Here is a 20,620-nt window from a genome sequence, read left to right as displayed (position 1 = left end):
ATTCACAAATCGAAGTAAAAATTACGAATAATTTTTCATAAATATAAAATTTTATAATTTTAAAAAGACAATTTTAAGAAGTACTAACCATCGTTTCATAAGTTTTAAGTTTTATAAATATTAGAGATGTTTTTACGATTTTAATTCTAAAATGAAAAATCAAAAAAATCATATCCGAACTTTCGAATATTATTCATACATTATCCAAACTCAATCTGTATAATTTGTATACCCAAATTTTATAACTTTCGGACCAAATCGGATAGGATCAAATACCCTCCATTTGTGCATTTAACATTTGACTAATGGAAAAGCTATAATGTTTATGCACGGCCGAAAAGAGGGGGGAAAACCAACCAAACCACGAAGCTAAAGCTAACATCTCCATACATCAAAAACGAAGGCAGACAGTTTAAAATATGATCGAATGAATCGAGGAAAGAGAGAAACTGATACTATGAACATTCATAGTAGAAACACGATCATATATACTATTAAAACTCGGGATTTAGACAAAAAAAAAAAGGTAGGAGCAATGAATCGAGGAAACTCAGAAAATCCAGTTACCTCCGATTTCGTCGATAATTTTGTCCACTTTGAGCAGCATATCTGGATCATAAGTACACAAGCGAATAAGAACAGTTCCTAATGATTTTTAAAGAAGATAAGTTATGGCGTGCAGATCTTGTATCGCTTGTATCTCAGCTGGTGTTTGTTTTGATGGTTAAACCAATGTATTGATATGGAAAGTATTCATCCCAACTCAAGACCATAAGGTGGTATTTGATTCGAAGAAGGTTAGGATAAGGGCAGTGGCTAGTAAGTGAGTTTGAAGATAAGCTCACCTTGAAATGAGGAATCCTCCATGTACCTCTGTGGCAAAAGAAAGCAAAAAAAAACGACCAAGAAAGACGAAGGGTAAGAATCTTGATCTGCCAAAGGTTCATGAAAATGGATAGTGTTGTTTTTTTGTTCTTTTGAATACCATTATTTGAAGCTTTAGATCAGAATTCTCTTTCACAGTTGTTGGGTCTGCACCTACATCAGGGTTTCATGGAGTAAAACATGGTAATTGCATGGGATTTGGAGAGATTTTTCGACCTAAACAGCAAAAGTGCATGTGTACATATATGTGTGTGTAATGTACCTTGATTGGCTTGGGAGAAACACTCAGAGAGTAATGTGGTGAAACTTGGAGGGAGAGCGGTAGAAGCCTTGTTGGGGATGTGACTAAGCCCGACTTGCTGCTCAACTTCATACTCGATTCTCGGTGGCATTTCAGGGATGTAACTGTCAAGAGGGATGACAATTTCTGGATCTTCCTTACTTTCTCTGCAAATATCATTGATCATATCTAAATACTGAGATTGTTTTTTTCTCAAAAAATGCAATGCCATTGCTATATGTCTATGCTCTAACCTGGGGATGATCTTGTTTGAAGACATGCGATCTGACTCAAACGAAATTTCAGATTTATAGTCACTTTTCTGAGTCCCAGCAACTTCCCCTAAACCCTTCACTTTCTCCTGTAAAAGGACAAACAAGCATCTGTATCTCACTCAAAGAAAGAAACTTAGAGGCTAAACTCAGAGTTATCAATAACATATTTACTATGATCATTCTATCCGATTAACATGCAAGACAGTCCTTGTCACAGCGGTTATAACCTTCAAAGTTTCCACAAAGGTCTCTGCTGCATCACAAGTAGCGAACCGCAAAGCGAATTTCTGAATCTGGAGAAGAAAATACATAATAAGCATCATCATTGGAACACGGTTTAATGTTACAAGACATCAACGGCAATCAATTTCTAACTTTACACGGGCTACTTTGGTAAGCCTTTAGTGTGATTTCTAAAAAAAATAGTTGTGATTAGAACCTTGCCTCATTAGCAGAATCCTTGTAGCTAACGAAAATGGCTCTGCTACCGCGAGGCGGAAACCCAGCAACGCAACTCATCTGGGGCCACGAGAAATTCAGCTTGGATGTGTAGTGTTCTTCCTGCAGCAATGGAGAATTTTCCGGGTTCAAACAAGGATGACACAACAGAAAGTGAAGTTGAGGTAAGTTGGATTCCGCATGAGAACTGTTATCCAACATGAATAGCATCAAATGGAATGAGTCGTTTTTCTCTTCCTTCAACGAGAAAACATCAAACATCGCATACTATTTTGCATCATTTCTTCTTTCAGTTTCTGAGAATCCAAACAGAATCGATTGACCTAAACAATCCCAGATTCAGAACCAATCTAACGAAACCAGGAAGATCAAATTATTAGCATCGCTCCTTCGAATTTTTTTAACAACCGAGTACTATACTCACAAGGACCTTCCCGTCGAGTTCCACGGCGAGGATCGCGTCGGAGATGGAGGCGTCGGCCGAAATCCGGAAAGAAACGGTGGCCGAAGCCGGCGAGGCCGACATCCAGGTGCCACGTGGCGAGCGATGCCGGATCTTCTCCGTGAGAGGGACGAGGAGTGGAAGAGAGGAGGATGCATACGGATACGGAACAAACCGAGCGAACCCGATCAACCACCGGGAAGAAGAAGAATCTGCAACCGCCGCGGTTTCACGGCTGTGCTCCGCCGCTGCTACACTCGGAGACCTCGTCATCTTCGAAATTTGAATTCCGAGGGAATTCGAAAATAGCACAGTATTTATACTCTGGTTAAAATTCAATTCCGAGGGATTTTGAAAATAATAGACTTTAGGGTCCTATACTTCCGGTACCTTTACTTATAACTAAATTGTACCAAACCGAAAAATTTAATATGGTTTTCAAAACGAACCGTAAAAAAATATCAAACTATAATAACTTAACTGAAATGATCGAAACCGAATTTTAAAAAATTCGAAAAATAAAAAACTCTTTATATATATATATATATCTAAAAATAAAAAATGAATTGAACCGGAAATAAAACTAATTGATATATATTTTTATATAACCAGATGAACAGAACAAATACCAAAATAAATCCAAACCGAATATAAAAAATCCCCCATCTAATACAATATATATATATATATATATATATATATATATGCAATCAACATCAAATCCGTGATCATACCACACAATTTGACGAATTTGAGTGTGAAATTGCCATATGACAATGTTATCTACATTTATAAAGAGAGTAGTCCTAAGCAGAAGACACTATCCTTGCCTTTTTCAAAAGAGAAACGTACAAAAGCTCGTTCCAAGTATCAGGAACGCCGGGCAAGCACCAGTGGCTACAATCTTGATGGCTCACTGCCTCTCTTCTCTCCCCCTCCGTCTCATAAACCTTTCTGTATATCGACGGATGCCCGTCTTTCCTGAAATCCGTCAACCGGCTTATGTTCATATATATCACCGGCGTTTTCATCTCATCCCGGAGAATGTATTCCAACGCTCTCATTTTCGACGGGTACTTGGCCAAGTATCTCTTGTTGAATATTGGCTCTGTTTCTCTGTGGCATTGCCCTCCCGAGTTCCACGGCCCTCCTCTGCAAAAAAAACAAAAAAAAAACGTCTCCAAACTCAAATCCCCCAGACCTTTGATAATCTAGTCGAGCGAGACCGTGTGTTTGAGGGGTAAATATAGCATTGTATGGAGAAGATATTGACGTTACCGAATGTATTTCATCGCCAAGAATCATCTGCGCATCTCTACCCGTTAACCGGGTTCACAGTTTGGGAGGTATGAACATGACAACGGACCTTATGGACGCAAATTAACGGACAGTGCGGGCGTAAATCTCGACGAGCGAGATTTGAGTATGTGTTTTGAGAGGTAGAAGATTTTAGGTAAAACGTTTCTTGTGTGTATAGTCGCTGTAACGTGCATGAAAATATATGGACTCGTTACGTGGGAAGCGTAGGTTAAATTTCTTAGATATTGGCGTTAACGATCATATTTCATACCAATAATCATATTTAACTGTATAGGACGTATAAAAACAGCAACGGAGCTTAGAGAAAAGAGAGAATCGAGCTGAGTGTATACCTGAAATGTGTAACGGAATATCCTCGGAATATAACGTGGGTTCGATTTCGATCAATATTCTGGTCGACCCATCTCGCCCAAGTCATGAGAGCTCTCTTATATGCTTTTAAGACTTTGAGCCTCGGGTGCACGTAATTACCTTCCTGATAATAGTTTTCTCTGTAACACCGAAAAAGAAAATCAAATTCCTCTTCAGAAACTCAAATCCATGCTTAGTAACATGAAAATTTGATCGTTTTTTTCTTCTGACAAAACGAGGAGCTCACCCGAGCTTTGTCTTGTCATGAGTCCACCAATGACCCGTGTTGAAGACCAAGATGTCTGCATCTTGATACATCGATGTCGTCTTGTCCATCAGATCCAACCTTAGAGTTTCAAAGGTTCCATTTTCGCCTTTGAAGCTTGATTCTCTAACGAGAAACGGCGAACCAACGAAATCCACCGTGCAATTATAGTCCTGCGAAAAAAGAAAGAAAGATCAGAACTTCACGATTCAGAAACCCAAGTAAACGAGTTGTGTTTTACAAAACAAATCTATAGAGATTCTGTGTCCGATCTTGCCTCGAATCTGAACGCGTAAAACCCTTTCTTCTTGAATTCTCCCCTCCCCGAGATCTCGTATACTGCTTTCTTGTTCTTGAGGCTATGGCGAAGAATGCAAACCAGAGACTCCCACATGTTCCGGTTTATTGAATCCCCCACGAAAACCAGTTTCTTCCCTCTCAGCTTCTCCAAGAAATCGGTTGCATTCAACCTTTATATACCACACGCATAAACCAGCATAAAAAACAGATTCCCAGATCAAAATTTCCAGAATTTTCCATTCATGATCCATATTTTCAGGCCTTGAGAGATTCATCAAGCCCTTGTTTCCTTGAATCCAACATTGTATACTATTAAGCACCCATCTCTCTGAAACCCAGCATGATCACTCGGTTGCTTTACTTGGATCAACATGAACTATACAGGAGGAAATTATTACCAATTCAAAACTAATTTCACCAAAAATCAAGCGAAACCCTAACTGAAGTCACGCAAATCTCGAAGACATATAAGCGAGATAGAGATTTTTCGGGACAAAAATAGAAACTTTACCTGGGAATATCACACCCATTTGGCTGCCATCTCCATTTAACAAAAGCATCATCGGTTCTACCATTAGCAAAACAGTTGAAATCTCTGTCTATGTACGGACATGAACCTGGTGGATAGTACGGCATCGTCTCATCATCCACTCTCACCCAGTTTCCATCATATATATCACAATCCTCGTACGAATCTCTGGTTCCATCACTCTGATTCTCTTTCACTTCACTTGTGAAATTACCCTCTTCGTAGTTCTTCGCCACTGTCTCAGAACCATTGCCCAGCGAAACCTTCCCACCGAAATCAGAGACCAAAGTCGAGCTATTTGCGGAAGGTATCGCATTTGATTCAAGGGTTTTCTGGTCACTCGTTCGTTTTCCGACATCTTCTGATAAATTTGCAATCTGGGCAGGAACAGGAACAGGAATAGGAACAGGAACAGGAACAGGAATAGGAACACCCCCTGTTGCTTCAGATCTTTGTTCTACACTAAAGCTTGAGGCTTTATCATCGGAAAAATCCGATCCTTGTGTACTGTTATCGACTTGCTTGACAGAGGAAGAACCAGGGAAGGAGAAGCGCCAAGAAGCAGTTGACGGGTTGAGATTGGAGCCACGAAAAGCTTGGAACAATGGAGATGAAGAGACAAGAGGGACATTGGAGGAGTTAGTAAGCAAGAGAAGCGTCAGAAAAGCGAGGGAAACTGCAATGCCGAGTCCGAATCTGGTTAAGATCTTTCTCCTCGAAGAGAGAATCTGGTCGGAGAAGACGAGTTTCTTCGAAGAATCCATCTTCGGAACAAATATGCATTGAGACCCAACAAAGAAAATATATATACCAGAGACTTCGGAGGAAATATAGAAACGGAGTGCAGATCGTGTTCAAAGTGTTTTATGTGACGGTGTTTGCATAGGTTTCTACTTCTGGAGAGAGAGAAACTGTAACTATGTTTTTTCAACAGTACTTCGAGGCAACGAGTTTTTTGGTGGTTTTCTGATTCTCGATGATAACAATGGGATTTTCGCCACAGATGTTTACAAAATAAGTCCTATGAATTAGTTTGGATCTTTTTCAAAGTGACATATATTTAAATATTATTATTATTATTCTCGTCATCAAAATGATTTAAAAACTTCATAATTTTTTTCGAAAATAAACTCTTTTCTTTTAAAAAACCAAAAAAATCAATTAATTTTTATTAACATCCAATTGAATTTTTGTTATTTATAAATTCGAATACTAATATTTATTTGTATTTATGTGTAATTTAAATTTTATTAGGTGGTTTGAGAAAAGGGAAGGGTTTTTTGGCATTTTTAATATTTATAATTAATGGAGATTTAAAGTTTAAATTATTAGGTTCTACGAAATCTAGTGGTTTCGTATCCAGCGGACAAGAAAAACCGTGGCAGAGTGCGGTCGGCTAGATACGCGACACGTGTCAAGAACGAGATCTCGAACCATGGGGTTTTGCTGCAGCGAACGTGATTCGGAAAGCACGCGTGATCTGACGGCTCTATGATTCTGTCAGATGCGGGTGTACGCTGCTCTCGTCACACCCAAACGTTTCCCAATCGCGAGTGCTCTTTGTTTTGAACGACGTCGTACTCCACCCTTACGAGATGGAACTTTATTACCTATTTTTTTTTTTTATCGAATCCAAACTCAGCCAGAAAAAAGAAAGAGACTAAATTAGGGAGTTGTTTAATTTAAAATGAGACTACGATTAAATGAAATTTATATAAAAGGGTTGGTATAGATGAAGCATCTTTATCCCTTAATCGGTCAGGTTCGAACTCTACATTGAGAATAGAATTATCTTTCAAGCCAATCTTTTACCGTTTAGTGTGCTGATACAGAGACAAACGGAAATTAGTTTAAATGTACAAGGTTTAAAACTGTCGGTTCAAAGTTAAACGTGGTTAAGGATCACCTCGATATAACCAAAAAAACCAAACAAAAAAAATTATATAAAACACTATAGCTAGATTTTAATACAGAATTATATATTATGAAACTGTTTTTTTTTTTTGCAAATACAATTTCATTTTGGGTGTGTGGTATTCCTTATATTTGTTTATGTTTTTTTGTGAATTCAGTCCTATAAATTTAAATTATTCAGAATCAAATCTAAACACTGTTTTTTTTTGTATTTTGTATTGTGTTTCGTTTTGACAACATCTATTTTCTAAAAATCTTTCATTTCAAATTTAATTTTTTAATTGATTTAATAGATTTCTTTTAATAAAGTAACACTCATTTTCGATTTTAATAAACCCAATTCAATAAAATTAAACACATTTTAAGAAAATATCACTCCCTTTAGATGTTAACAATTCAATTTAATTAAACAACATCCAACTTGATACAATATCTTTTACGTAATGCAAAACAACGGTTTAAATAAAGTTATACAAATCATATAAGATTATTCGATTTTGATTTTGTTTGACATAACTTGTTAAATTGTTGATCCTATATAGGAGAGGCTGAGCCATGAAAAGTTAACCTTTTAGATACAATAATCTTTCACAAATTTAGAATCCACGTATAAGAAAAAAAATAAATTATTATATAATTTGTATTTCATTTTATTAAAGTTTATACAATTTGACAGATAACAAATTAATCCTAACCAGATCGTTTAACATTAAAAAACATTAAATCTTTTGGATAATATCAGTTTTTGGAGATTTGGAATTTACAGATTGAATAATTCGTTAAGAAAATTATATAAAATCAATTATTATATAAAATTCGTTGTATATTATGTATAATTTGATTTAGTTTTTCAAATTTATACGCAGACATCGAAGTATACACGAATGTTGAAGTACAGTCAGGAGAACCTTTGTATAACTACGACGACGAAATACTGTATTGATTTAAATGAATTTCAGAGTATTAATTATAATTATATTAATTAATTTGAAAATTTTACGATGTTATATTAGTTTTATTAATCCATCTATTCGTTTGAGTCCTCTAGTCCTGTCTTCGCCATGTCTCTCTGATCCTCTCGCATGATCTCAGCCTCTGCCAAGCTTCGCCGCCGTCAATCTCTTTCCTCTTCTCTATCGTCTGTCAGATCTCGTTAAGCCTGTCAATGGCGGATTTCTCTCCCCTGACGTAAACCCTTATCTCGTTTTCCTGAATCATCGCCATGGGAGCTAACGAGTTTCGTTTTTTCTTGTCGTGCGATATCAATTCACCGGTCACCTTTCGCGTCGAGAAACTGGATGGAGCTCTTTTGGATAAGCAACCGACTGATCCGGGTCTGTTGAATTTACTTCGTATTTTGCTCTCCGATTCTTGATCTTTCTTTATAGTTGAATCTTCGGGTGTTTCTTAGTTCCGAAATTACTCTGCGCAAAAATTTCGATTTCGACTTTGCATTTATCACTGATTGAAGAAATCGAGAAGAATTATGTTTCTAATTCATGCCCAGATTCTACAACTTCTCCATAGAGAGTGCAATCGCTGTATGCTTCATCTTCTGGTTTCGAATCCTAGATATTTAAATATAGTGAACTATTCAATATTCAAGTAAATTCTGGGAACTTTTTAGTGCTTGGTGGATTTAGTGTATAAGTTGGATAATATAAGTCGAAATGTTTAAATTTTTGAAACTAAGGCTCAATTTTGTGATCATGTTTGCGGAGGTTTGTATGCATATTATACTTTCCTATTGCTGAATCAATAATACTGTATAATGGGTTTAGCTCTTGATATAATCACCTGAAGCTTATTCCTCAGATTCCGTACATACCGATTGACTCTTATGATCAGTCTTTTTTCTGGGTTCCGTTCCTTTTTTTTTTTTTTTTTTTGCTTTTGCTCGAGATTTTAGATGGTTGATGTTGTCGTTTATCTTTGATTGGTTGGCAGTAGGTGCAGAGGACAACAAACCAGAGCTGTATGTTGAATGTGCATTATATATCGATGGCGCTCCTTTCGGCCTTCCCATGAGAACAAGGTTTCTCTGTTTCTGTTTCGTAGAAATTTTCTTCTTCACTGGGCTTGATGTTGCTGTGTCTTTCTAATGTTTTGTGGAAGCACAGTTTGTTACATCTAGTTTTGTTCTTAATTTCAGATTGAAAACTACAGGACCACCATATTGCTGGAATGAACTCATCTCTCTCAGTGCGAAATATCGGGACTTGACTACCCATTCACAACTTGCTATAACAGTAAACTAAAAGCCGGCCGTGTTGCTTCGTATACATTCTCGCTTTCTGTTTTTTCTTTTTCTTTGGCTGAAAATGTTTGTTTTGATATCAGGTTTGGGATGTTTCTCGTGGGAAAGCCGAGGGACTAATCGGTGGGGCAACAGTTCTTCTCTTTAACAGCAAAATGCAACTGAAAACCGGAAAGCAAAAGCTTAGGCTTTGGCATGGGAAAGAGGCAGATGGCTCATTTCCTACCTCTACCCCTGGAAAGGTTTCAAATTATTCTTATGTGTCTGTGTATCATTCAAAATTCAGGGGGATGATTGTTCTGTTCTGCATTTTGTCACATAGGTTCCAAGGCATGAGCGTGGGGAGCTAGAACGTTTGGAAAAACTCATGAATAAGTATGAGAGAGGGCAGATCCAACACATTGAATGGCTGGACCGACTTATGCTGAAGGCGGTGGATAGGATCAAGGATCAAGACAGCTCTAAAACTGGCGGTTCATATCAGTACTTGGTCGTTGATTTCTACAGTTTTGAACATCGAGTTGTATTTCAGGTGCCATATTCACTGCTAGTATACCTGTCTTTTGTGTCATATCAATCCCTGTTGGACTGCAGAGATTCTACATAATGTGTCTTTCTATATTGAAACGATCACGGGGCAATGTTCCATTTTCTAGGAGTCTGGAGCCAATTTCTTCATAACTACCCCAATAGGTTCAACAAATGAACTAGTTTCTGTTTGGGACCCAGAACTGGGAAAGATAAATCCCTCAGAGCACAAGCAACTAAAACTGGCAAGAAGCTTGGATCGTGGCATTATTGACAGGGATCTCAAGCCAAGTGCTAATGAACGGAGGTAAGTCTGGATGCTGTGTAGGTTAAGACCATGTTACTTTTTTTTTGGTCCTGTTGAACTGAAGTTATGCACATTATCTTAGGCAAAACATTGTTTTCATTCCTCAATATTATTAATCTGCAATATAGTAACATATGAACTCATGAGAAACCGTTGTTTTTTTCTTTCTTCAAATTTTCTGCTTTGAAAGGTCAATCCAAAGAATTCTGAAATACCCGCCAACAAGAGCATTGAGTGGAGATGAAAGGCAACTCCTGTGGAAGTTCCGTTTCTCACTAATGTCTGAAAAGAGGGCTCTCACAAAGTTCCTTCGGTGTGTGGAATGGGGTGATGTTCAGGTAGGCATTCCTTTTGATTGCCAGTATATTTTTATGATTCTTACTCTTTGTCACGTAACTTGATATCTCCGTGTTGCCAGGAAGCAAAGCAAGCAGTTGACCTAATGAGCAAATGGGAAATGATAGATGTCAGTGATGCCCTGGAGCTATTATCTCCTCTATTTGAAAGTGAAGAGGTACAGCTTCCCCTACTTTCGTATTTTAATTTTCTACCAGATCTGCTTACTTGTCATCCTGGTACATCTAGATGTAGGCTTAACTCCTTATTACTCTTGCTAATAGGTTCGAGCTTATGCTGTGAGTGTCCTTGAGAGGGCTGATGATGAAGAACTCCAGTGTTATTTGCTTCAACTGGTTCAGGCTCTTCGTTTTGAACGCTCTGATAGATCTCGCCTTTCTCAGTTTCTTGTCCAACGGTGTATGTGCTCAACTTTTAACTGTCAAATCATGATGAACCCTCTGTCATGTTTTCTTTCTTTTCTACAACTCATTGGTGGAATGGCTTCTTTTGTGGCTACCTAAAATTTGTAGCTTTACGGAATATTGAGCTGGCCAGCTTTCTCCGTTGGTATGTTGCTGTGGAGCTGCATGATCATGTCTATGCAAAGCGATTTTACAGCACATATGAGTTTCTCGAGGAGAAAATGATCAAGGTAGATCTAAACTTTTATTTACTTCATTTTCTGTGTTCTGTCCTCATTAACATTTCATCGGGTAAGATTGGCTGGATAGGATATGTAGATTGATCTTCCTTCCTTAGTGATGGGCAAGCAAATCTTGAACTTGGTCTGACTTTTTGTTTCTCAATAAAGCTAGACTGCATGAAGCAGCTAAAAGATAATATGCAAATCCTTCTCAGGGCAAGGAATTCAGCCATTTTATACGTCTAGCTTGATTTGTTTCGGCTACTCTACAACACATATGTTTTTATGACAGTTGCGGCCTGGTGTGAATGGAGAAGATGGATATAAATTGTGGCAAAGTTTGGTACGACAGACAGAATTGACTGCTCAGTTGTGTTCCATTACACGGGATGTGAGGAATGTACGGGGAAATACCCAGAAAAAAATCGAGAAGCTTAGGCAGCTTCTATCTGGATTACTTAGCGAACTCACCTACTTTGAAGAGGTACTTTCACGGTAGACAATATTGAAAACTAGTTCTTTTATGTTTAATGTGATGAACGTGTGCAAGTCAGAGTTTATCTCCCTGACTATTGGATCGTCTTTTGATTTGGTTGTTTATTTTCAGCCTATTCGATCACCACTTACTCCAAGTGTTCTTATAACTGGGATTGTGGCATCAGAATCAACGATCTTTAAAAGTGCTTTGCACCCTTTACGCCTCACGTTTCGTACAGAAAATGGTGGAAGTTGCAAGGTTATATTTAAGAAGGGGGATGATATCAGGCAAGACCAACTGGTATGGAAAAAGTTTGTTGCATAAAAGAATATGCATCCTTAAGACAGTTCTTGACTGAACACGCCACTTCCTACAGGTTGTCCAAATGGTCTGGCTCATGGATAGACTACTTAAGCTGGAAAATCTCGATCTTTGCCTAACTCCATACAAAGTATTAGCAACAGGGCACGATGAAGGAATGTTGGAATTCATACCATCCCGATCTCTGGCTCAAGTACCATATCAGTGCAGAAATCACTGGCTGTTGTGGATTTAGATCTGATTTACCGTACAAATTTTCGGTTAACTTCCTAACAAGTGTGTTTTTCCTTGCTCAGATTCTCTCGGAGCACCGGAGTATAACGAGTTATCTGCAGAAATTTCATCCTGATGAGCATGGCCCTTTCGGTATAACAGCCACCTGTCTTGAGACATTTATAAAAAGCTGTGCTGGCTATTCTGTTATCACATATATACTGGGGATTGGAGACAGGTTAAGTATAAACCATTTTGTTGGATCGATTCAATGGCATTCATCATATTTCTTGCTTGATAAACTGACCCTTGGTTCATATTATGCTCGAGATACTGATCGAAATATAATATATGCCATACTCGTTACCCTTTGATTTGCCAGACACCTGGACAACCTCCTCCTCACTGACGATGGCCGCCTTTTCCACGTGGATTTTGCGTTTATTCTTGGACGAGATCCTAAACCATTCCCTCCCCCGATGAAACTGTGCAAAGAAATGGTAGAAGCCATGGGTGGAGCAGAAAGGTACACACTTTTTGAAAACTCCTTCATCTGACTATCATGAAACAGATGTATCTCTGCTTGAACAAGCATCGAATTTGAGCACTCACCAGCATCACCACTTGAAATGTCAAAAACCCTTTTACTGATTACTCATTATGTTTTTCATTGCAGCCAATACTACACGAGGTTTAAATCCTATTGTTGTGAAGCATACAACATCCTTCGGAAATCGAGCAATCTTATTCTGAATCTGTTTCATCTGATGGCGGGTTCGACTATTCCTGATATAGCTTCAGACCCGGAAAAGGGCATTCTCAAAGTAAGTTCCTTTTTCATCGAGATCTTGAAGAAAGCATTTCCATTTCTCATAACCTGTTGCTCATTTCCGTCGGTTTCCTCCATGATTTTCTTCATGCGCAGCTCCAAGAGAAGTTTCGGCTAGATTTAGAAGACGAAGCGTGCATACATTTCTTCCAAGATCTGATCAACGAGAGTGTTAGTGCATTGTTCCCACAAATGGTTGAAACCATCCATAGATGGGCTCAGTATTGGCGTTGAAACCTTTGTGGATTCAACCAAGAACCCTAACAAATCCACGTAAGCAATATATATATATATATATATATAGTTCTAACATTTAGCATACGACCAAATTCGTAAATAGTGTCCTGTACGTTCTCGCGTCTTGATTCATGTATTATGGTCAAAGAAGTAAAACAAGGTTTGCCAGATGTACAGATCAGTGGACAGAATCTCCACCTTCAGAATGTAAATTTGGCATCAAAATTTCGATTTCTTAATTCCTCCATTTTCGTGGCTTAAATTCTCCATTATGTTTTTGTGGTGAGGGTTTTTCCTTATAGATTATTCACTAATGGTTGGTAGTATAATATAATATATATATATATATACACGAATATATGGTAATAGTACAAAGATGGGGTCTGTAAAGGAATTCGAAAAGATCCCATAGCCCTTGTTGTTTTTTGAATTTTGGTACCTTTACTTGTATAGGATCCCAATTCAAAAGCAGTAATCGCATTTTCGTGTCCAATTCAATTTCTTACTATGCCTAAGTGAAGGAATTGCAGACGAAATGATATCTTTTCATGTTTTATTTATTTCTGGTTTTCGTTTAGAGAATTATTTTTCAATTATTTTTTTTCTATTGGTCTATTTCGTAATCTATTATTTTTCCTAATACTCATCTTTTTTGTATTTCAAACCTTTATGGACCGATAGAAACTCGCTCGTTAGTTTAATCAATCTAATTATAAGAAATTTTTTTTAAGATGTCAATCTTAATTTAGTTTTGATACAGAAAAAAAAAAAGAAATAGTATTTGATGTGTAGTAAATAAGTAAACCAAAGTTGGTGGAATTTATTATAACAAATGTATGGGGTCATTCTGAAACAGAAACAATTTTGTGGGTAGAATATAAATTATTCAGTAATGCGAGGGTGTTAGTGAATTTTTACTTTTAGAAAATACATTTATATGGAACCATGTTGCCAAATTTTGCTCCTCCCAGTCTTCGCGTTGATTTGAAGCTTCTCTCTCTATCGGAGATCCCTTCGCATCGATTTCGAAAGGTAGTCTCCATCTTCAGATCTTCGAGCTCTTCTGTTATATTTCCTGGATCTGAATTTTGATCGCATGGCACTGAGTGTTTGATTAATAGTGAGTTGGATTGGATTCCTTGTCCCGAAGAGATCAAATCTCGTTTGTTCGGTGTGTTTTTTTCCTGAAACTGCGATCCGTGTTCTTCGAAGATTGTCTGAATTCTGCGTTTTAATTGTGATCATTTCTGCCGGTTTGGCGGTTTCCATTTCCTGATTTAAAGCTTGTGACCTAAATTTCCTCGGAACACGTCGAATCTGGTTCGATCGTTTTGTTGATCGATGGACGTCCGAGGTATCAGGAGTCATATGGTTTATTACATATTGTCTGCTTTGGTTTGTTCTTTTTTGTGAATTAGTTACTCAGGTGGTGGAACATGGTTTGTTGATCTATTTAGATTTCTGGTATAATTGATCTATTTAGATTTGCATGGAATATGTTAAAAAGATGGTCAATTATTTCGTTTGAAACTTTTTGTTTGATCATATTGATTATTTCTTTGGTTAAGGATTGTTCTCTAACAGAACTTCTCTTATATAATTTAACATATGATTCCTTCAGTTTGCAATTTAGCTTACGGAATCATAAGTTTCTAGTTGTGGATACGCTATCCTGCGGATCCCAATGAATCATGTACTGGAAAAAATGTTAGGTGTTGAATTCTCTATTGATGTTGGATTGAAGAGCTCATCGTGAGAAGATGATTTGGTAGATTTTATTGTGTCTGCTTCTGATCTATTTGGTTGTGTTTTTTTTAAAGATTTTGTGTAGGAATAATAGAGGGTCAGAAACAAACTGCGAACTAGATCTGATGAATTATGTTGAAGATGTTTATAGTTCATCATGATCTGCCCTCTTCTGGTTATTTCAGGGTCACCAGCTGAAGGAAAATGGGGCTTTCATTTGCTAAGCTTTTTAGCCGGCTTTTTGCCAAGAGGGAGATGCGCATCCTTATGGTAGGTCTTGATGCTGCTGGTAAGACGACCATTTTGTACAAGCTCAAACTTGGTGAGATCGTAACCACCATTCCCACCATTGGTAATTCCTTAAAACCAGTTCGACCTGCCTGGACTATTGCATTGCATTTCTGCCTTGAATTCTTATTTGATTAGTTACTTTGCTCAGGTTGATTATTGAACACTTAGATTTCTTATTTGGAGCTAATCATTGTTTGAATATACTTTTGTCTGGTCTATAATCTTCTCTGGTTCACTTCAACAGACCATGTTGTTTTGTGCTGTTCGGGTATTCCTATATATTGAACTGGTTTTCTAAGCAAATGGTTGTTCAGGAATCTAATAGAAGGTGACATTGAATTGCATTCTCTCTGAAACTCATTTAACCTGTGCTGGAAAATTGATTCTGGTGGGTGGATCAGTTGATGGACTGAAATATCATATAGCTTTTACTCTTACTGATGCAAGGAAAACTTTGGGAGTAGTATAAAGCCACACCATGCCCATGTGTATATACGAATTTTTGTACTCTAGTTGAATCCACTTGAACCAATGTAGTAGTTTTTGTACACTAGTTCTTTACTAAGGAAAATTCTGAAAAACAAATCTGTGGATATGCAACTTAAACAATGATGCATACTCTTTTACAGGGTTCAACGTGGAGACTGTTGAATACAAAAACATCAGCTTCACCGTTTGGGATGTCGGGGGTCAGGACAAGGTTTGCCTTTATCTTTTTTTGTCTTTCTTATGAATCTCCTTGAAAATTAAGATAAAAAGTTGAAAGAGGAAGTTGGAACTGAATTATCTTCATTGTAGATCCGTCCCTTGTGGAGGCACTATTTCCAAAACACACAAGGTTTGATATTTGTGGTGGATAGCAATGACAGAGATCGTGTTGTTGAAGCAAGAGATGAACTTCACAGGATGTTGAACGAGGTATTGTTATTCCTCTTATCTAATGGGTATGGACAAATAAGAAGACTAGTATGATGAAATAATGTCTGCGAGACTTTTTATGGCACCCTCTCTATTGATTAGCAATGTTATCACCACAATACCATATGATTAAAGAAAAAATACCCGCATGGATTTTGGCACTTGTGATTGGGATTTGGTTTGTGTAATAACTAACATATAATGCTTTTGCTTATTATGAAGGATGAGCTGCGCGATGCGGTGCTGCTGGTATTTGCAAACAAGCAGGATCTGCCAAACGCAATGAACGCTGCTGAGATAACTGATAAGCTCGGCCTCCACTCTCTGAGGCAGCGCCACTGGTGATTTTTCGGGGCAGACTTTTTATGTGTTTATGCATCCTCCCACTATCTCATTTAAATCCGAAAGCTGGTGCATATGATTTGCTATACATATTTTTATATATATGTTCAGGTACATACAGAGCACATGTGCTACAAGTGGGGAGGGACTGTACGAGGGTCTGGACTGGCTTTCAAACAACATCGCTAACAAAGTGAGCGTTTTTTTCATTTGTCTTTTTTAGCTATTTGCCTAAACAGTTGTTTTTTATGCCTTTGCCCGAAAAAGAAGTAAATTAATGGGACAATAGTCTTGACCTGACATGTGAGCATTGGGTTATGTTCGTCTTCTATGTACAGGCCTGAGGGTTAACTGTATGCGATGGACCGGACGCACGCTCGGAGCGGTGAAAGCAATATGTTTTTCGTTTACTTTATCAAGAAGAAGAAAAAGTATCACTTTGGTGGAGTGTCTTTGCTATTATGTTTGGTTACTGAAGTGTTTTGAATTTTTGGGATTGTGTGATGTTTCCTTCTGTCACGTAACCAAAGTAGAGAACTTCTTAAGACTGCGCATTTTATCTTCTCCTTCTTTGGGTTTGCATATTCTAATTCCAAGTTCAAAATCTGGAAGCTTTGTTACGATTTGTGTTGAAATTCATATTTCCTTCTGCTTACCCCAAGTTCATTTTTGACCAACCGGACATGTATTTCGCCAGGAACAGAGATGTCTGCCCTGGCAACTCATAACTGCCGTTGGTTGAGAAAGCATGAGAGACGTAATTGCCATTGGTTGAGAAAGCGCGTGATAAGCGTAATTGCCATTGGTCAAAGCATGACACGTCAGCAAATCGGTTCCTCCAGAGAAATTGTTTGCATATCTGGACAAGCCAGATTGGTCGACGACACTGCTCATAAGATAAAAGAGAGTACACATTACAGAGTCAGCTATGGGAGAAATTAGGTATGGTAGATTCAGAGCAGTTGATCTTTGAACGTTCAGACATTTACGACCAAGGAAGAGATAGAGAGAGCGCCATGGATCCGGTTGATGTTCGTTTCCCGATAAAATCATCTCCTTCTACGAGCCAAACTTCTCATTTGGCTCTCGACATCGGAGGTACGGGAGATCTTCGATTTCTCTCCCCTTATGTTTTGATTCTTCTTCCTACCGTTCGATCTTCTCCATTCCTCTTTTGTTCTTTCTTTTTCCGTGGTCTGAATCGATTCTGTTTAGAATCCTGGTGTCGGGATCCAGTTTCGTAGGTTTGTGTCGTTTTGTTGGATTCTGATGGAGTTTCCGGTCGGCAGGAACACTGATCAAGCTGGTGTATTTCTCGATTGATGGCAACGAAGATGACCGTGGTAGTGACGTATGTGAGACGTCTCGAGACGGTGAATTCGAAGTCGTCCATGGTGCTGGTGCTAGTCCGGTGCTGCGCGGGAGGCTTTGTTTCGCAAAGTTCGAGACAAGGAACATTGGTGATTGTTTAGAGTTTATTCGAGCAGATAATCTTCATTACACCGGTAAGTGTTGGTTTTGTTCCTGTCCTCTAATTTTATACGATTTTTGGAATATTCTTCAATGAGGGCACTGTGTTCAAGATCTGGAATACATAGATCAGAGCCTTCTACTTACATCAGACTAGCCACGGTTTTCTGCGTTTGTTTGATCGTATAATGTGGTAGCAAGACCAAGAGACCGTATTCTTCATTGGGGCACATTCTTGTGTATATCTGGATATGGGGTTGAACTGTTATCCTCGTCAAATCTTCTAGTTTTCAACCCGATATGGTGACATCATTTGCTGTCCAGTGGTTTGATTATCAACTCAAGTCATGCGTATTCCAGTCAGTTTATCTTTCCAATTTGCAAATCTTTTGTTTGTACCTATCTTTTATAGGGAAACTGGTAAGTGGGTATGCGCAAAGAGTGTTCCACCCAGATTCGAACCCCACTCTTGACAAATCACATATTATCAAAAAAAAAAAACACCGTTCTTCTTTGAAACCAAAGATAATGTATATTCTAAGACGCTCTGTATGTTGGTCCTATATTTTCTCGTAGAAGGTTGAGTTCCTTCATTGTTTCTCTTTCTCCTTTCGAGATACGCTTACAGAAATTATTATTATTCAGGGGTTCAACATCAGCATGGGGTAGCCCGTGATAAGACCTTTGTTAAGGTACATGCAACCGGTGAGCTTGGCTAAAAGGTTTCTTGTGAGGAATGCAGCTGTAGATCGCTGCTAAGAGATATTGATCTATTACTGATATGCTATCATTGAAAAGGCCACAGGTGGCGGGGCATATAAGTTTGCCGATCTCTTTAAAGAGAAGCTCGGAATTCTTTTTGACAAGGAGGATGAGATGCACTGTCTTGTCGGGGGTGCAAATTTTCTTCTTAAGGTGGGTTTCTTTGTCAATACGTGTCAGGATCTTTTCCTTTCTTTTACCACTATCATTATTAGCAAGACACAAGTGAGGAATCGTCTGTTTTGTTCTGTCCCTTCTTTAAAACATTTTGAGTTCGTCCTTGCTAACACACCTGAGCACTGAAACACACCAGAAAGCACAAGTCACATAGCCATGTGTCCTTGTCAACAGTCGTGCTCATTTTCCAGATGTCTTATGTTAGGGTTGTCGTCTGCATGTTCCAATTATGATAAAAGTACCTTCTATTGGCATGAAAAGGTGGCATTGAAGAATTTTTAGGCGACCATGTAAAAATCTAAAGCGGTGAAACAATATGAATGCAATTCTAGTTCCTTGAACTCAGCATGTTTTAAATTAGTCCGTATCCATAGGCAAGTTTTGTTGTTATAAACTGGCTCTCATGTTTCTCCAGATGCTTGCTCACATCTGAATCCTGAGCTTGAATTTTTCATTTGAGCAGACGGTCCCACAGGAAGCTTATACCTACTTGGATGGCCGGAAAGAGTTTGTGCAGATTGACCATAATGATTTATTCCCGTATCTTCTTGTTAACATTGGCTCTGGTGTTAGCATGATAAAGGTATTCTATGATTATTACTATCTGATCACCATTTTCAGAATTAATCCGGTGAAGTTGCTTAAACAATATCCTCCGTACAAAGGTAGAAGGAGATGGCAAGTACGAGCGAGTCAGTGGAACAAGTCTTGGTGGAGGCACTTTTCTAGGTCTTGGAAAGCTCTTAACAAAATGCAAGAGGTGGCTTTATTTTAGGACCAGTTATTTGAATGCAGTTTGTGTAGTTTCCCTCTTCACCGAGAAACTAACGTTGTTTTAGTTTCAGTTTTGATGAGCTGCTCGAGATAAGTCAACAGGGAAATAACCGAGCAATCGACATGCTTGTTGGGGATATTTATGGTGGAATGGACTATTCAAAGGTGAAAGACTTGTGTCTTATTTCAGTTAGTTTGGCTGGTCGCTGAGTTTGAGATCAAGATATGTCTATCAGATTATACACGGAATTATGCTTGGAATACAGTGTCTGTTTTCCAATACGATCATCTGCTTTAGTTCGGCTCTGGATTCAATCATAATCAAAGCCGTTTCTTTTTATGGCAGATTGGTCTTTCATCAACAACCATCGCTTCCAGCTTTGGAAAGGCAATATCTGATATCAAAGAACTGGAAGATTACAAACCTGAAGACGTAGCAAGATCCCTTTTAAGAATGATTTCAAATAACATCGGTCAGGTCAGTCTCCTTCCTCTGAACAATTCCACGGCATATTACTGAGACAACAATGTCCAAGGCCCATTCCTTGACAAGCTTTTTCTGTCCTATTAATAATCAAGTCTCAACGATTTTCTGATTTGAATATTTTCTTCATCCTCTCCAGATTGCCTACTTGAATGCTCTCAGATTCGGACTGAAGCGTATATTCTTTGGTGGATTTTTTATCCGCAGCCATGAGTACACAATGGACACAATATCTGTTGCGGTTCACTTCTGGTAACCTGAAATTACTTTTCTCAATGATTTCTGCTATCCAAAACTTCTCCTGACTCATACTCCTATCATTCAGGTCAAGAGGTGAGGCAAAGGCGATGTTCTTAAGGCATGAAGGGTTTCTCGGAGCATTAGGTGCATTCACAAGCTACGAAAACCCAGAGCCTCAAACGATTTGAAGTGTCATCAATCCGTGCAGAGCCATTCAGCCATAGTTAATTTTCCAGGTGAAGCT

At 38.3% G+C, this 20,620-nt stretch overlaps 5 protein-coding genes across 6 annotated transcripts; 3 read left to right on the top strand and 2 right to left on the bottom strand.

The window, feature by feature from the left end:
• Nucleotides 1-312: 312 nt before the first annotated feature.
• Nucleotides 313-2,647, bottom strand: LOC104823651 (protein POOR HOMOLOGOUS SYNAPSIS 1). 2 transcript variants are annotated; one of them, XM_010555308.1, is made up of 8 exons: nucleotides 2,324-2,647; nucleotides 1,885-2,001; nucleotides 1,668-1,733; nucleotides 1,420-1,526; nucleotides 1,148-1,332; nucleotides 986-1,038; nucleotides 846-873; nucleotides 313-609 (listed from the first exon to the last, which is right to left on the bottom strand). In XM_010555308.1, exons 1-8 carry the CDS (start codon nucleotides 2,612-2,614, stop codon nucleotides 551-553), a joined length of 906 nt encoding a protein of 301 aa, XP_010553610.1. In that variant the 5' UTR covers nucleotides 2,615-2,647; the 3' UTR covers nucleotides 313-550. The 2 variants fall into 2 exon arrangements, with proteins under 2 accessions (XP_010553610.1, XP_019059275.1); XM_019203730.1 differs by having other exon boundaries at nucleotides 986-1,032.
• A 419-nt stretch (nucleotides 2,648-3,066) lies between these two features.
• On the bottom strand, nucleotides 3,067-6,073 carry LOC104823650 (protein trichome birefringence-like 2). The gene is made up of 5 exons (XM_010555307.2): nucleotides 5,089-6,073; nucleotides 4,555-4,747; nucleotides 4,260-4,450; nucleotides 3,994-4,152; nucleotides 3,067-3,493 (listed from the first exon to the last, which is right to left on the bottom strand). The coding sequence occupies exons 1-5, from the start codon at nucleotides 5,868-5,870 to the stop codon at nucleotides 3,148-3,150; spliced, it is 1,671 nt and encodes a 556-aa protein (XP_010553609.1). The 5' UTR covers nucleotides 5,871-6,073; the 3' UTR covers nucleotides 3,067-3,147.
• A 2,000-nt stretch (nucleotides 6,074-8,073) lies between these two features.
• On the top strand, nucleotides 8,074-13,419 carry LOC104823649 (phosphatidylinositol 3-kinase VPS34). Its single transcript, XM_010555306.1, has 17 exons — nucleotides 8,074-8,354; nucleotides 8,968-9,055; nucleotides 9,173-9,269; nucleotides 9,361-9,519; nucleotides 9,600-9,809; nucleotides 9,934-10,112; nucleotides 10,303-10,450; nucleotides 10,531-10,626; nucleotides 10,733-10,868; nucleotides 10,982-11,103; nucleotides 11,387-11,578; nucleotides 11,702-11,872; nucleotides 11,949-12,086; nucleotides 12,190-12,344; nucleotides 12,489-12,632; nucleotides 12,783-12,930; nucleotides 13,032-13,419. Exons 1-17 carry the CDS (start codon nucleotides 8,243-8,245, stop codon nucleotides 13,167-13,169), a joined length of 2,433 nt encoding a protein of 810 aa, XP_010553608.1. The 5' UTR covers nucleotides 8,074-8,242; the 3' UTR covers nucleotides 13,170-13,419.
• A 679-nt stretch (nucleotides 13,420-14,098) lies between these two features.
• LOC104823647 (ADP-ribosylation factor 2-B) lies at nucleotides 14,099-17,035 on the top strand. Its single transcript, XM_010555305.1, has 7 exons — nucleotides 14,099-14,204; nucleotides 15,104-15,270; nucleotides 15,839-15,909; nucleotides 16,008-16,127; nucleotides 16,350-16,468; nucleotides 16,581-16,662; nucleotides 16,808-17,035. The coding sequence occupies exons 2-7, from the start codon at nucleotides 15,123-15,125 to the stop codon at nucleotides 16,811-16,813; spliced, it is 546 nt and encodes a 181-aa protein (XP_010553607.1). The 5' UTR covers nucleotides 14,099-14,204; nucleotides 15,104-15,122; the 3' UTR covers nucleotides 16,814-17,035.
• Nucleotides 17,036-17,181: 146 nt separating this feature from the next.
• Nucleotides 17,182-20,616, top strand: LOC104824552 (pantothenate kinase 1). The gene is made up of 10 exons (XM_019203775.1): nucleotides 17,182-17,567; nucleotides 17,759-17,974; nucleotides 18,585-18,644; nucleotides 18,745-18,854; nucleotides 19,342-19,461; nucleotides 19,544-19,638; nucleotides 19,724-19,817; nucleotides 19,999-20,130; nucleotides 20,276-20,388; nucleotides 20,462-20,616. The coding sequence occupies exons 1-10, from the start codon at nucleotides 17,414-17,416 to the stop codon at nucleotides 20,562-20,564; spliced, it is 1,197 nt and encodes a 398-aa protein (XP_019059320.1). The 5' UTR covers nucleotides 17,182-17,413; the 3' UTR covers nucleotides 20,565-20,616.
• The last annotated feature ends 4 nt before the right edge of the window (nucleotides 20,617-20,620 follow it).

The sequence above is a fragment of the Tarenaya hassleriana genome, unplaced genomic scaffold (genome assembly GCF_000463585.1).
Source record: "Tarenaya hassleriana unplaced genomic scaffold, ASM46358v1 Cleome4, whole genome shotgun sequence".
Taxonomy (NCBI): domain Eukaryota; kingdom Viridiplantae; phylum Streptophyta; class Magnoliopsida; order Brassicales; family Cleomaceae; genus Tarenaya; species Tarenaya hassleriana.
Note: the sequence above shows the minus strand (reverse complement) of the source record. Positions and strands in the feature narration are given on the sequence as shown.